Consider the following 14,062-nt stretch of genomic DNA (forward strand, 5'->3'; position numbering starts at 1 on the left):
TGCCAAACTCTCCATTCATTTTGTTAATTTGACTAGTCTTTCTCCACCTTTTAGTTAGTTTAGATAAGGGTTTGTTTATTTTGTCAGGTTTCTCAAAACCCAACTCATTTTATTGTTTTTGATTGTTACTTTTTATATTGTTATATTTGTTTCTGCTTTGTTGATTTCAGCTCTCAGTTTGATAATTTCTTACCGTTTACTCTTCTTCAGTGTGATTTCTTTATTTATTTTAAAATAAAGATTTCAGGTATGCAGTTAAGTTGCAAGGATAAGAGCTCTCAAATTTTTATTATGTAGGCACTTAATGCTATAAATTTTCCTATTAGCACCACTTTCATTGTGTCCTACAAGCTTGTATATGCTGAATATGCTTTTTCATCAAATTCATAAAAATCTTTAATTTTCATTTCTGTTTTGATCCATTTTTCATTCAGTAGAGAGTTTTTTAGTTTCAATGAGTTCAGAAGTTTTGTTGTTTTTGACATCTGTGGTGGTCTGCAGCAGGTGGTCTGAGGTGGTCAGAGGAGGATGCAAGGGCTTATTTCAATTTTTTTTTTTTTTTTTTTTTTGTATCTGATGAGAATTACTTTGTGTTTGAGGATGTGGTCAGTTTCATAAGGTACTGAAAAGTAAGCTATTCTTTTGTGTTTGGATGATACGTTTTGTGAATATCTGCTATATCCAATTGGTTTACACTATCTGTTAGCTCCAGTATTTCTCTGTGTAGTTTTTGTCTGGATGACTTTTCATCGGTGAGAGTGGGATAATGAAATCTACCAATATAAGTGTGTATGGTCAATATATGATTTAAGATGTAGTAGTGCTACTTTTTATAAATGTAGCTGCCCAAACGTAAGTTTTGGGCATAGATGTTAGGAAATTAGATATTGTCTTGGTGGATTTTTTTCTTTGATGGTTTTAGAGTATCTTTCCCCATCTATTTTGATTAATCTTGCCTTGAAGTCTATTTTGTTATATATTAAAATGGATTTACTTCCTTGCCATTTCTTAGCAATATCTTTCCCCACCTTTTACTCTGAAGTAACATCTATCCTTGGTAATGAGGTATGATTTTTGGATAGAGCACCATTTCCTGACACTATTAATGATACTTTATTATGCTTGCAGTGAGGGACCCTAAGGGCTTTTCCAGTCTCACACCCTCTTTACATCTTCCCCCAGGCTTCCCCCTCCAACCTGGGGTCAAGTCTAGGCCAAGTTCCATTCTCCACCCGCAAGAACATTCTTAAGTAAAAAATTCTCAGAAAGTACTAACTGATAGTCACATGACCCTCTGGAAAGTCCCAGGTAGAGTTCAAAAGTGCATCATGCTTGCTCACCAATAGATTTAAAGGTCAATATGCTTACCCAATAAACTTGAACTCTAACCTTGCTGATGTAACCTGTCCCCCTAAAAAGTATAAAAGCTGCTTGTAATAGCCATTCAGAGTCGCCTTCTAGTCACTCACCTTAGGAACTAATTGAAGGTTGATCGCAACTCCCCAGAAAATAAACCTTTCTTTTGCATCAATCTGAGATCTACCTCTCAGGTGTCTCACTTGGAGGGAGTCTTGAAGTAAGTACCACTGAAGGGTCGAGTTCTTACAGCAGACAGTTACCCGGGAGCTGACTGAAACCAATGAATAGTCCCACAGACAAACAATGGATGGAGCTCAGGGAGTCTTAATGGAATAGTTGGAAGAAGGATTACAGAACCCAAAGAAGGCAGAGACTCCACAGGAAGACCAAGTAAATCAACTAACCTGGACTCTTGTAGGCTCTCAGAGACTGAACCATCAACCAAACAGCATGTGAATGCTGGAACTAGACCTCCTGCACATATGTAGCACATATAGTGCTCGGTCTTCATGTGGATCACCCTACAACTGGAGCAGGGGCTCCTAAATCTGTTGGCTGTTGTGGATCTAGAGGCTATGCCTAGCTCTGCAGAGACTTGATGTGTCAGGCTGGGAGTCTATGGGGTGAGAGGTGGGATTCATGGGGCAGGCTGTGTGACATGTGTGACATGACAAGGAGGCTAGTGATTGGAATGTAAAGTGAATAAATAAATGAATAAATAAATAAATAAATAAATGGGAAAATGAATACCATTGAGCAAAACATGGTGGTGAATATGTTTAATTAGTGATTATCACATTTGAAGTGATAATAATAAGTTATCCTAGCAGTCATTAGAGTATAATTCTTCAGAAGAAAGATGTGAAATGACAATACAAACAAGCAATAAACAAAACAAAAAACAATAACATAAAAGCCCAACTAGTTTCATAAACTAGTTTCCCATTTCCTCATAGCCATCTTCTTTAACCCACATTTCTAAACTATAAATCAGCTTGCAGGTCTACTTAGGCTTGGGATTCAGCATCTAAAGATACTAGTGCATTTTGGAAGGAGTGGAGAGGATATATGAACCAGAGGACTATTGTACATTTGGCTGAATCTATTTCCATCAAGAGTGACATGGCCCTTGGCCACCATGAAGTACTGAGTATATGTCCCACAGAGTACATTTGCTTACAGTCACAGTAATGAAATAGAATGATAGAGAAGTAGTTTGTCCTATGGGACTAGAAATGAAAATAGTTAAAGCCTAATGTGTGTGTGTGTGTGTGTGTGTGTGTGTGTGTGTGTGTATGTGTGTGTGTGTGTGTGTGTGTGTATGTGTGTGTCTGTGTCTGTGTGTGTGTCTGTGTGTCTGTGTCTGTGTGTGTGTGTGTGTCTGTGTGTGTGTGTCTGTCTGTGTATGTGTGTGTCTGTGTGTCTGTGTGTGTGTGTCTGTGTGTGTCTGTCTGTGTATGTGTGTCTGTGTGTGTGTATGTCTGTCTGTGTGTGTGTTTGTCTATGTGTGTCTGTGTTATGGACAGGGACTGGAGCCTGTTTTCACATATGCACCTGAGATTCCAGTCTCACTTCTTGCTGCCACAGCTGCATATTTTCTTGGGGAGACACAAAGGATATAATAGCTTTATACAGGGTTGAGATATTTTCTTGTACAGAGTGTTTGGAGTTGTCACCACATTAGATCCAGATGTGCTGGTGATGCAGTTGCATTTGTGTCTGCTATGCTCTTATAATGACGATGTGCCCAGGTGATTCATGTATATTGGTTCACTCAACTCAATTTAGGCAGACTCATTTCTTTACACAATTTTCACCATAACTGGGCTGAACAGATATGTTTAATGTCTTAGGAAACGTCTTAGGAAAAGTCTTAGGATAAGAAGATAACAGGAAAAATTTGAAGGTGAAAGATGTCAAGCTCTGAGTGGCCACGTCTTCAGATTTCTGATTATATGAGGAACCAGCCACAAGCAGAGTTCACAAATGGATGTAGTTTTTAAGGGTGTATGCTGCATTCCACACACTGAAAGGTCTATTCTCTTCTATATTTAGATTCCACTAATTAGTAAAACCACATGGTATTTTTCTACATGCAGCTGACTTTTTACATTTAGCATAATGTCTCATAGTGCCAAGCATCCATGATAAAGAAATGATGAGATCTGAGGTAATGTATATACTAATCCAACTGTCAACTCTCTAGTGAAGTATCTGAAGGGCATAGTTTTAATTCCATTTACAGGTTGTCATCACTATCCCCATATATTTAGATTTGTTATTATTTTTATTATGTATTTAAATTTAAAATTTATGTTCTGATCAAGATTTTATTTTATTGATTTCCAATCTGCAATGACTTTTACAGAGAAATTAAAAATATCAGCCATATGTGCCACTCAAAGTCCACGCCATCCTTGTTCATGCTGGATCAACAATTATACATCTCCTGTCTACCTTTTTTTTAATTTTTAAATTAAATTTAAATTTTATTTTTATATTTATGCATTGTTGATTCACTTTGAAAAAAGAAAAATCCACATTTTAAAAACAACATCGAAACTATAGACAAGTATAGAATTAAAAAAAAAAACTCATTACTTATTTTATCTCATATCTCCAGTGTTTATTCCTGCTGAGAACTCTTATGAATATAAAACCGATGAAATGATTCAGGGCATTTAAGTTTTGTGACTGGTGCAATGGGCCATCATTGACTGAATACACAGTAAATGTCATTCTTTCATAATTCTGTAAAATATTTTCCATGGATAGATACTTAGATATTTTAAAGTAGTCCAAAATACACTTGCACATTAATATTATGAAAACATATCATCAAATACAAGATATGATATTTCTTAAACTAACAAAAACAATTACAATAATATGAAATTTAATAAAATTTACAAAATTCATCTCCATTCTTCCAGTCATGGTAGCCATAAAATCAGTTCCACAAATCTTTGTTAGACGTATTTCCTCAGTGCTAAAGAGATGGATCAAGATTTAAGAAATTGTCTGGTCTTCTCCTAGAAACCATACAATGGCTCAGAACAATCACTCTAGTTGCAGTCAGCAATTTGATGTTTGGTGTTCTCTCCAGTCTTTATAGGCACAGGACATGCACATGTTGCACAGTCATCAATGCAGACAAAATATTCCTTCATTGTAAATTAATACAAACATAGAAAAGTTTGTAAAAATCCTTCAAGAGTGGCAAGTGGAAAAGGAAATGTCTATATCAATGTAATTGTCTAAAGTCTTTTTCTTGCTCTCTCTCTCTCTCTCTCAGTTCAAGGATGTGAGTCACCGGGAAGACTGTCTGACAACAATCACATGCTTAAACTGCTTTGTGGATTTTGTCTTACCCACAATATTGGAGAATTGAGATATCTTTGACACCTATTGGACATTTAAATGAGAGTGACATTTTCTCAATTTCTCCCACTGAGCATGCCAACATTCAACCAGAAGCCCATCCCTGTGAATCAGCACCAGGGGGCTAAAAGTTGCATAACCAAGGGCCAGAAATTCTTGAGTATTTGCTATCAATGTATTGTCCCTTGAAGAGAGACTTAAAATTAGGGAAAAGGTACAATCTGTCCAGTAGAAGAAAACAAAACAGAGCATCAGAAGGAAGATACTTTGAGCAGCTCTCAGTTCAGGGGGAGTTCTATAGAGAAGCTTGGAGCTCTGAAGGAAGAGGACATGCTGGTGGTGTTTGTGGAGAAGAAATACCATGTAGCCACTGGCCCCTCCCATGGCACCCTGAAATAATGCATCTCTCAGGACCATAAGAGGGAGAAAAATCCATTTTATTTCCTGACTTTCTTGCATTAAATAGCAGTAGTTGTTACTATTCTTAAGCTGTGACATATTCAGACCTACACTTGTGATGGAATGGATTAGGTTCATACTCATTAAAGCATTGAGTATCCAAAAGTATAGGAAGAATAAAAGGATGTGCCATGCAGACCTTGGTCTTAGTCTGCTCCACCTAGATGCTCTGGGACTGATGATGATGGCCTGGACCACAGTGAGGAGACTGCTGGTGCAGATGGAGAGGCCACGGGCCACCCTCCCCAGGTAAACAATGATCTTACAACCTATGGCATCTAGGAAGTTTCTCAAACCAAAAGCTGCTACTGTCTTTGGCAATCCTTTTGTAAGAAGGATTATGATGTTTGTAAAAGCCAAGTGGATGAGAATAAGCTGTACAGATTTCTTCTCAGGGTTTCCCCACCAACTGAACATATAATTCACAGACACAGACATGTTCCCCAGAGTGCCAATCACAGTTATAAAGATGAAAATAATTTCTTTAATATATTTTAAAACCATTCCTTTCTTCCTAGTTAAAAAAATCTTGTATCCAGGATGCACAGACTTTTGAAGAAAACCTCAGTAATTCTAGACATGGATCCAATCAGCACATTTTGCAATAGCATTTTCTGAAGTTCACAAAGCAGCCATAGACACAGTTAATGTTGCAGATTAGGTCCCTGTAATGTCTCCTGTATCCTGTGGCCTCTGAGATATTTTGCGTGTGTTGACAGGTGATATAGGTATCTGATATTCAAAGCAAAATTTAAAGGAGAATGATTTTGAGCTTTGCACCTTAATTGACAACTTCAACATTGTTTCTCTCTCTCTCTCTCTCTCTCTCTCTCTCTCTCTCTCTCTCTCTCTCTCTCTCTCTCTCTCCCTCTCTCTCTCTCTCTCTCTCTGTGTGTGTGTGTGTGTGTGTGTGTGTAGGTGTTTGTGTATCTGTCTGTCTGAATGAGTGCATTACCCTTGTTATCACTTAGCATTGTGTAATTGAATTCCAAATTCTCCTAGACAAAATAAAATCTTCCTCTGATTCTCATTCTATTCATTTATATATGCCCAGCCAATTCCCAAAGCCCAAGGTTTGCACTGACCCTGTCTGCCTTCCCCACATCATATGTAGAAGCTGGGAAACCCTGCAGGTCAACACCTGCAGAATCTTTCATATATATTTACTTTAACTTTCATATTTCTCCTCCTTTGTTTGGTATTCCTTTCTTATAGCAACATGAGTAGTACAATTTCTAGAATTGCTTTTGACAGCAAAGCTTTATAACTTCATTTTCTTCATCTTAATATGTTAAGTTTTTGTAGTAACCATTATGTGATTTCCATCTAAATGAATGTTTGCTAGGTATTTTTAAAGATAGTCCTCCGTGTTGAATCAAATTGTGTAACCTTTCCCAATAAAGCCCCGATTTAAAGGTGAATTACCAAAAGATGTCCTGAAAAAGTCCTGTGTGAAAAATTTATGTAACTAACAGATTGCAGCCAGGGTCAATGCCCTGTAGAACTCTGGGATGTTTCCTAGGAGAGTGGGTAGCAGGGGACTGTGATCCCATTGGATAACTCAGAGCATCTGTGACCCCCAAGGTGGGACCTCAGCACATCTAATAGAACATGGAGCAAACTTGTACTAGCTGTTGCTGCTGAGAGAGGTGGAAGAAGGTGATTAATGAGTTGTTAGGTGCTGCCCTGAAATAAATGAAGATTTTGAGTTATTGGTTCTTAATCTGTCTGTATGCAGTAGCATACAATAGGTTGGGACACAGTTGTGAGCAGGGACTCTCCGATCTAAGAGGTCATGGTGTCATTTTTCTCTGTGAGACCTTGTGAGCAGCAGTTATGTCAGCTTGTCTCCTTCTACCTTTTCTTTTCCAACCTGTTTGTCAGGAAGAATGCTTTGTTCTACATCAGTTCAAGGTGTTTCGAGGACTCAGACCTCTGAAGGATGTTACTATTCATGTTTAAAAGCTCCATTTTCATTTCTCAGGCACATTTTCTAGAATCAGAGGAATTTGGATGCTTCAGTGGCTCCTTCCTGCTAACCTCACAGGATTGCCTTAAATGTCTTTGTCTTTCTGATATCATACCTGAACTTTAGGAAACTAGCCTTCTTGCTGGGTTTCTTTTAGGTGGCTTCATGACTCCAGAAATTTCAGTTATTCCTTTTTAACTGCCTCCCAAATAAATGCATAAATGATGCCTATACCAGTGAATTTTAGAAATCACAATACCGTTCTGAATATCTGCATATAATAAAGTAAGCTCTAGACATTAATAAAAAACTAATAAGCATTCATTATTGATTTTTAGAATGAACACTTAAAGATTGGAGTCTGAAAAAGTTGATGTAATCGATAACACCAAGCCCTGATGGCAAATACTAACATTTCTCTCTTTGTTTAATACTAGCTTTCCGGGGGCATCCTCTATTTCAAGTTGTCTATTTCCTAACTTTAAATCATATTTGAGTCCAGCCTCTGGACCTCTGGATAAATGATTCATTTCTGCTGAAGTAGTCTGTCAGAAATGATAAAGGAAATTAAGTTGAAAGGTAGGATGGACTTGTGTTGAGATAAATGGATGGTCCCATGGTGGGTTTAACCCCACCTCCCAAATATGAGGTAGACTGTATTCATCTATCCTGATTTTCTAAGAGCAAGCCAAAAAATAATCATACCAAACAAAAGAAAAAGATTGTTGCTCTTTGCTGCTTAGTTCTGAGGCAAAGTTAAGATGAGCTGTTTCCAGATGTACTAGTTCACAGCCTGGATCCTTACTGCAGGAATTCTCAAGATGGTCTTGATAACTGCTATACTTTGTCATTTATAGTTCTACACATGTACCTGGCATAAAATGACTGAAGTTGAAATAAGTATTTATAATATTAGATGATAGAAGCAAGAGACTATAGGATGAATCCAGAAGGAAGTCCTTCAAATGAGAAATTATAAAACTATTGTGAAAGAAAACATGTGCCCATACTTGAAAACTAGAAATGCACCAGAAGTGAAAAGTACAAACTTTACAAATACCAGTGAGTCTGTTGGAGTCACAGTAAAGCTAAATGGAGTCACAAAAATGAACCTATTTTTTTTTGTAATTTTTTTTACCTTTTTTTTTTTTTTGAGACAAAGCCTGCCTCTGTAAATCATTGAAAAACAATTATTTTTCCTCAGTCTCTCTAGTGTTGACTTTCCTGGGTTGTTTCATTACTATCTCACATTGATTATAGACTTCTGAAAATCTTGTATATCATACTGATTCCTCTAGTAAAGGTAAAGAGATAAAAGACCCACTCTGGGCTCTGTTCTGATTCCAGCCCAAAGATGGACAACAGTTGCCTCAGCATGTCTGTCCCATTTGTGTATCTCCAAGAACTTGTCTTCATTGATCTTTCTGGATCCTGGGATCAGGCTTGATATGGTCAGAAGAAAAGTGGAGGACCCAAGGCTCACAGAGCCTCTCAACTACTCCCTGTTTAATCAGAGAAAGACTTCAGCTTTATTGCATCTCTCCATGGCACAGCTGAGGACATCTAAGATCTTACCTCCATGTACTCACCTGGACCTCTGTGGTGCAGACAGGCTCTGGAGCAGCTCTGGGAAGGTGACACTTGCCAGGTCATATTTGTAGTGTCTGGATCTGTGGGGCTCTTGGCTGCCATCAGGTACTGCAGACTTCAGGTTGCATGTTGTCACAGTGTCAGGGGGAAGGAAGGTGCCACTGCAGAGCTTCAGTCCCTGAAGTACAGCTGCCCTCTCTTCCACAGTTACATCATCTGTTTTGCTCAGAAGTTATTTGCAGCTTCATTAGGGTTTAATTATTTTGAGAGGAATGATGTGAAGTGAGAAAAGTAACAACTAACCATGCTTCTGTGTAATGAGTTTACCACATTTCCAGAGAACTGTGTATGCTCATTTAGGCCCTGTGCTTGGTCCTTCAGTCTCTGTGAACTCAAATGTACTTTGCTTAGGTGATTCCAGAGGCCCTTGTTCCCTTTGTTACCTTCATCCTCTTTGGCTCTTAAGATGTTTCTGCCTCCTCTTCAAGAACTTCCCTTATTCTCATGTAAGAAATTTAACTGAGACTTCCCACACAGACTCACTTTCTGACAAAATTATGCTTTGTGTTCTTATCTGCTGCTGGAGGGAGCCTCTATGATGTCGACTGGATAACACACTTATATGAGTATAGAAGAATATCATTAGGAGTCATTTTATTGGTGTTTTTAAAAAATACTAGTCATGTTTGGGGTTTCCATAGGTATGTGGATTCTCTAATAAGTCTAGTCTAGTGGGAAAAACAAAATCTGCCCTTAAAGTAAACCCAGCACATTTCAATTATCCTAATAAGTTTCTTCCACCATTGCTTTGGCATATTTTTCAGGCTGGACAGATTGTAGGTCAAGATTTTTTTTCCCAGAGTTGCTGCCCAATTTACTCTATCTGAAGCCTGGAAGGGCATCTTCTCACACAGAAGTTGTAAGAAAGCATGGGATCCTCTGAAATTAGAGTTACATGAGGTTGTGGACTCAGGAATGCTGCTCTCAACTGGAGCCTTTTTTCCAAATCACAATGGCAATCTCTGAAAGATAACACTTCCCCTGTGATTTCTTATTCATTTTTGTGACCACACATCAATGTCTTGAATGTGTTTGGAATTGTCTTACAAGGTTTATTCTTAACTCTTCCTTAGTGATGTGTACCCAGCAATGCCAAGCACTTACTAGCTGGAGTGAATTGGCTTCACTCCCTGCTCATCTCCACTTTGTAAATGACCTTCAGATAAAGTATGCTTCCTGGAATCCTTCTACTTCACTTGCTCATTGGTTTAGAATAGCCTCATGCACATAGTAAGTGCTTTGAAATAAGTAGAGGAGTCAGTGATGATGGAAGAGCAGTAGAAATAACAATTTTGCAGGAAAAGTTTGGAGGGTCTTACAAGGGTAAAACTCTAGCATGTGGAAAAATTCTAGTTTCAGGTGTGTTCATGCCCTCCTGCATTTCACTATGAAGCATGCAACAAGCTAAAATGCATGGTAGGAATTGTAGCATGGTGGAATAGTGAGCATCTCAGCCCATTTCCTAGAGCCTGACTTCAATTATCTGTCTGCAAAAAATTAAATGTATTATTTTAACAAATGTGTTGCTGTGATACATTAGATTGCTAAAGCATAGTCATTCCTGTATATATAGCATTACATCATAAATAACATGGTATGAAAAGGAAGTTCTTATTTCTCAAGAGACACAGCGGTGCTCTAGCAGAACAGAAATCTCTGATGATCAGGGCAAAGGGTCTGAGACCAGCATAACTAAGTACTAAAAATGCTTTAATATTTAGTATTGTGGAATCATGTGTCACTGTGGAACCTATGTAGAAGGAGAACATAAAATGTGCCCAATAGAAGAAAAGAAAACAGGTCATGAGGGTGAGAACCCTTTTGGTCACTCTGATATCTGGTCTGGAATTGTTTACAGACCTGGAGCTGTGAAGGTAGAGAACATGGACATGATGTTTCTATAGATGGAAATCTATAAGCCTACTGCTCCAGCCCATTAGACCCTGGAAAATGACATCACAAAGAGCCATGAGAGAGAACATCAGTCATTTAACTGTGCCTGAATGGCAGCATATAGCAATACCAAGAAAACATCCCAACTACTGACCTGTGTGCTTTACTGCCTGCTGTGATATAGTGCAGCAAGTTGGAGCTTATCAGGCAATTAATTATGCAAAGGAGTAGCAATTCAAGGAAATGCCATGGAGTATGTGGTTAGAGCTTTCTTGAAAGGGTGGTCCCAGGACTGATGGTGACAACCTGGACCACGCTGAAGAGACAGACGGTACAGATGAAGAGGGAGGCAATGGGCAACCATTTCTAGATAAATTATAGTTTTACAACCAACATTACTTAGGGAATTTCTGAAATAAAAAATGTGTCCATATTTCTGACCCCTTTGCAATAAATAATGATTAATAATAATAATAATTTAATCTCTGATTCATGTCACTTTAAATCATCTTCATGCCCAGAAACAGGACAATTCTTTTGAGAAATGCAAGCAAGTATCGTTCAGGCCTGTGGAGTTTCTGTTTGGAGGGGGGGATGCCTAGCATATTATGAAAATGCACAGAATTATTTGCTTGTAAATACTTTTGTTTTGTTCTTGTGACCCTACACCCTTTTTTTCTTTCTCTGACATGAAGACAATACTGACATTTAGACACGAACATCATGCTGATGCCTTCACAGAAGATAGTTCTATATATTCTCCATCTCTCAATTTCTTTTTATGAGAACATTCCAAAGGCAGCATCAGTCAATTTCTGCGCCATGACATTGAACATCACCTTAGATGACTCCCTTCTCAGATCTGTTTACCATCCTGTACACACTCATCTTTCAGGTAACTATTAACTTAGCAAAAAATTGTAGCTCCTCAAAGAAGTATAATACTTGACAAATGAAAAAAAGGACGTGCCTATTACTATTATTGTAAAGCACATCCATGATGAACACACAATGTTTATAAGAAATTATATGATTTGGCAGATAATTTTTCAAAATAAGGCATGTCGCTACCACTAACCACACTATAATATCATGTTAAATGATTATGTCAATATGTCTTTGATAATTTATCCATCATATTATTAGAACAATTTCAATAGCATTGCATTGATCCTATTTAAGAAATTAAGCAAAGAATCTTTCATTGAAACGAATGTAGGGTCAGATTAAACTCTTTGATGATAAGGAGCTGGATAATGCCCTGGAGAGCACCGGGGCATTAACAAAAGACAGTGGCTAGCAAGTGTCCATTTACTTCAGTCACTCATTAATTCATCTTGGAAAGGGCAATTCCACATTTTAAAATCAACATAGGAACTATAGACAAATATTAAATGAAAGTTCACAGTTTATTTGTTCCTCTTGCTTGAATGTACAGTACATGTCATTCTTTCACAGTCTTGTGAAATTTATTGTATGGATAGATAATTACAGACACTTTGAAGTAGCCCTAAAGAGCCCCACAGTTCTGATATTACCAAGAACAAAGTAGGGTAAAAAGATCATAAAAATTTTAAATAACATGATTGATTACCTTACAATGAATTTTATCTGCATGTTTTAAACCATGGTAGTAGCACTGCCAGTTTTACAAATTCTAATAAAATGACTTTTTTCATGCTGGAGAGATGGCTCAGCTACTAAGAGCACTGGTTGGACTTCAGGGAGTCCAAGTTCAATTCACAGCAAATACACATTTCTTCAGAACTATCTGTCAAATCCAGTCTGTCACAGGACGTTTGGGAATCTCTTCTAGTCACTACAGGCTTCAGACATTCACATGCTATATAGTTATAAATGCAGGCAAACGAATACAGCAATTAATACAAAAAAGTTAAAAATAAAGTCCCTTTAAAAAGTAGTCAATGGAGAATGAGATTTCTATATTATTGCAATCTGCTAAGATTAACTTCAGTGTAAGGCTTCAGTAACCCATACATGCCTAAAGTGCAGTGTCAGATTTTATCTTACCTACAATATCGCAGAACTGAGAATTTTTTCTTCCTTGTTGAGCACACAAATGAGAGATATTTTCTGTTTCTTCAACTGAGCATGACAACATTTAACCAGAAGCCCATTCCTGTGAATCAGCACAAAGGGGCTAAAAGTTGCATAACCAAGGGCCAGAAATTCTCGAGTATTTGCCATCTAGGTCTTGTCCCTTGAAGAGAGACTTAAAACTAGAGAAAAGGCACAATCTGTCCAGTAGAAGAAAACAAAACAGAGCATCAGAAGGAGAACACTTTGAGCAGCTCTCAGCTCAGGGGGAGTTCTGTAGAGAAGCTTGGAGCTCTGAAGGTAGAGGACATGCTGGTGGTGCTTGTGGAGAAGAAATACCATGTAGCCACTGGCACCTCCCATGGCACCCTGAAACACTGCATCTCTCAAGACCATGAGGATAAGAAAAATCCATTTTATTTTATGACGTGGTAACATAAAATAACAATTATTGTTGTCATTCTTATCCTGTTATACATTCAGGCTTGTATTTGTGATGTTATTGATGCGGTTCTCATTTATCAAAGCATTGAGTATCCAAAAGAATGAGAGGAATGGAAGGATGTGCTATGCAGACTTTGGCCTGAGCCTCCTCCACCCAGATCCTCTAGGACTGATAATGATGGCCTGGACCACAGTGAGGAGACTGCTGGTGCAGATGGAGAGGCCACGGGCCACCCTCTCTAGGTAAACAATGATCTTACAGCCTATGTCATCTAGGAAGTTTCTCAAACCAAAGGCTGCTATTGTCTTAGGCAGTCCTTTGGCAAGAAGGATTAGGATGTTTGTAAAAGCCGTGTGGATCAGAATAAGGTGTATGGGTCTCTTCTCAGGGCTTCCCCAACAACTGAACATATAATTCACAGAAACAGACATGTTCCCCAGAGTACCAACCACAGTCAGGAACAGAAAAAGTATTTTCTTAATAAATCATTTCTTCTTTTCTTGTATGCAGGATGCTAATACATTTTAAAGAAAGCATCAGTAATGCTGGACATGGATCTGAACAGCACATTTTATATAACAGATTTTTCTTGTGTTCAATCCCTAGTGATAGATGCATGTTGCAGATGAAGTCTTAGAAACTCCAGTCTCTTATCCTGTGGACTCTGGATTAATGTGCCCTGACAGGTGTTTGGTAACTGATTGATATAGAAATTTTAAAAGAGATTTTAATTTAATAGCTCTACACTGGTAAAACTGACATGTGCAAGTTTGTGTGTGTGTGCGTGTGTGTGTGTGTGTGTGTGTTTGTGTGTCTGCCTGTCTGTCTGTCTGCATTTATGCATTTCC

General features: G+C 38.0%; 1 protein-coding gene and 2 pseudogenes across 1 annotated transcript; all 3 read right to left on the reverse strand.

Annotated features, from left to right (window-relative positions):
- Window positions 1-4,764: 4,764 nt before the first annotated feature.
- Window positions 4,765-5,703, reverse strand: Vmn1r206 (vomeronasal 1 receptor 206). The gene has a single exon (NM_134216.1). The coding sequence runs from the start codon at window positions 5,701-5,703 to the stop codon at window positions 4,765-4,767; it is 939 nt and encodes a 312-aa protein (NP_598977.1).
- On the reverse strand, window positions 10,437-11,175 carry Vmn1r-ps109 (vomeronasal 1 receptor, pseudogene 109; annotated as a pseudogene).
- Vmn1r-ps110 (vomeronasal 1 receptor, pseudogene 110) lies at window positions 12,739-13,832 on the reverse strand (annotated as a pseudogene).

The sequence above is a fragment of the Mus musculus genome, chromosome 13 (genome assembly GCF_000001635.26).
Source record: "Mus musculus strain C57BL/6J chromosome 13, GRCm38.p6 C57BL/6J".
Lineage (NCBI taxonomy): Eukaryota > Metazoa > Chordata > Mammalia > Rodentia > Muridae > Mus > Mus musculus.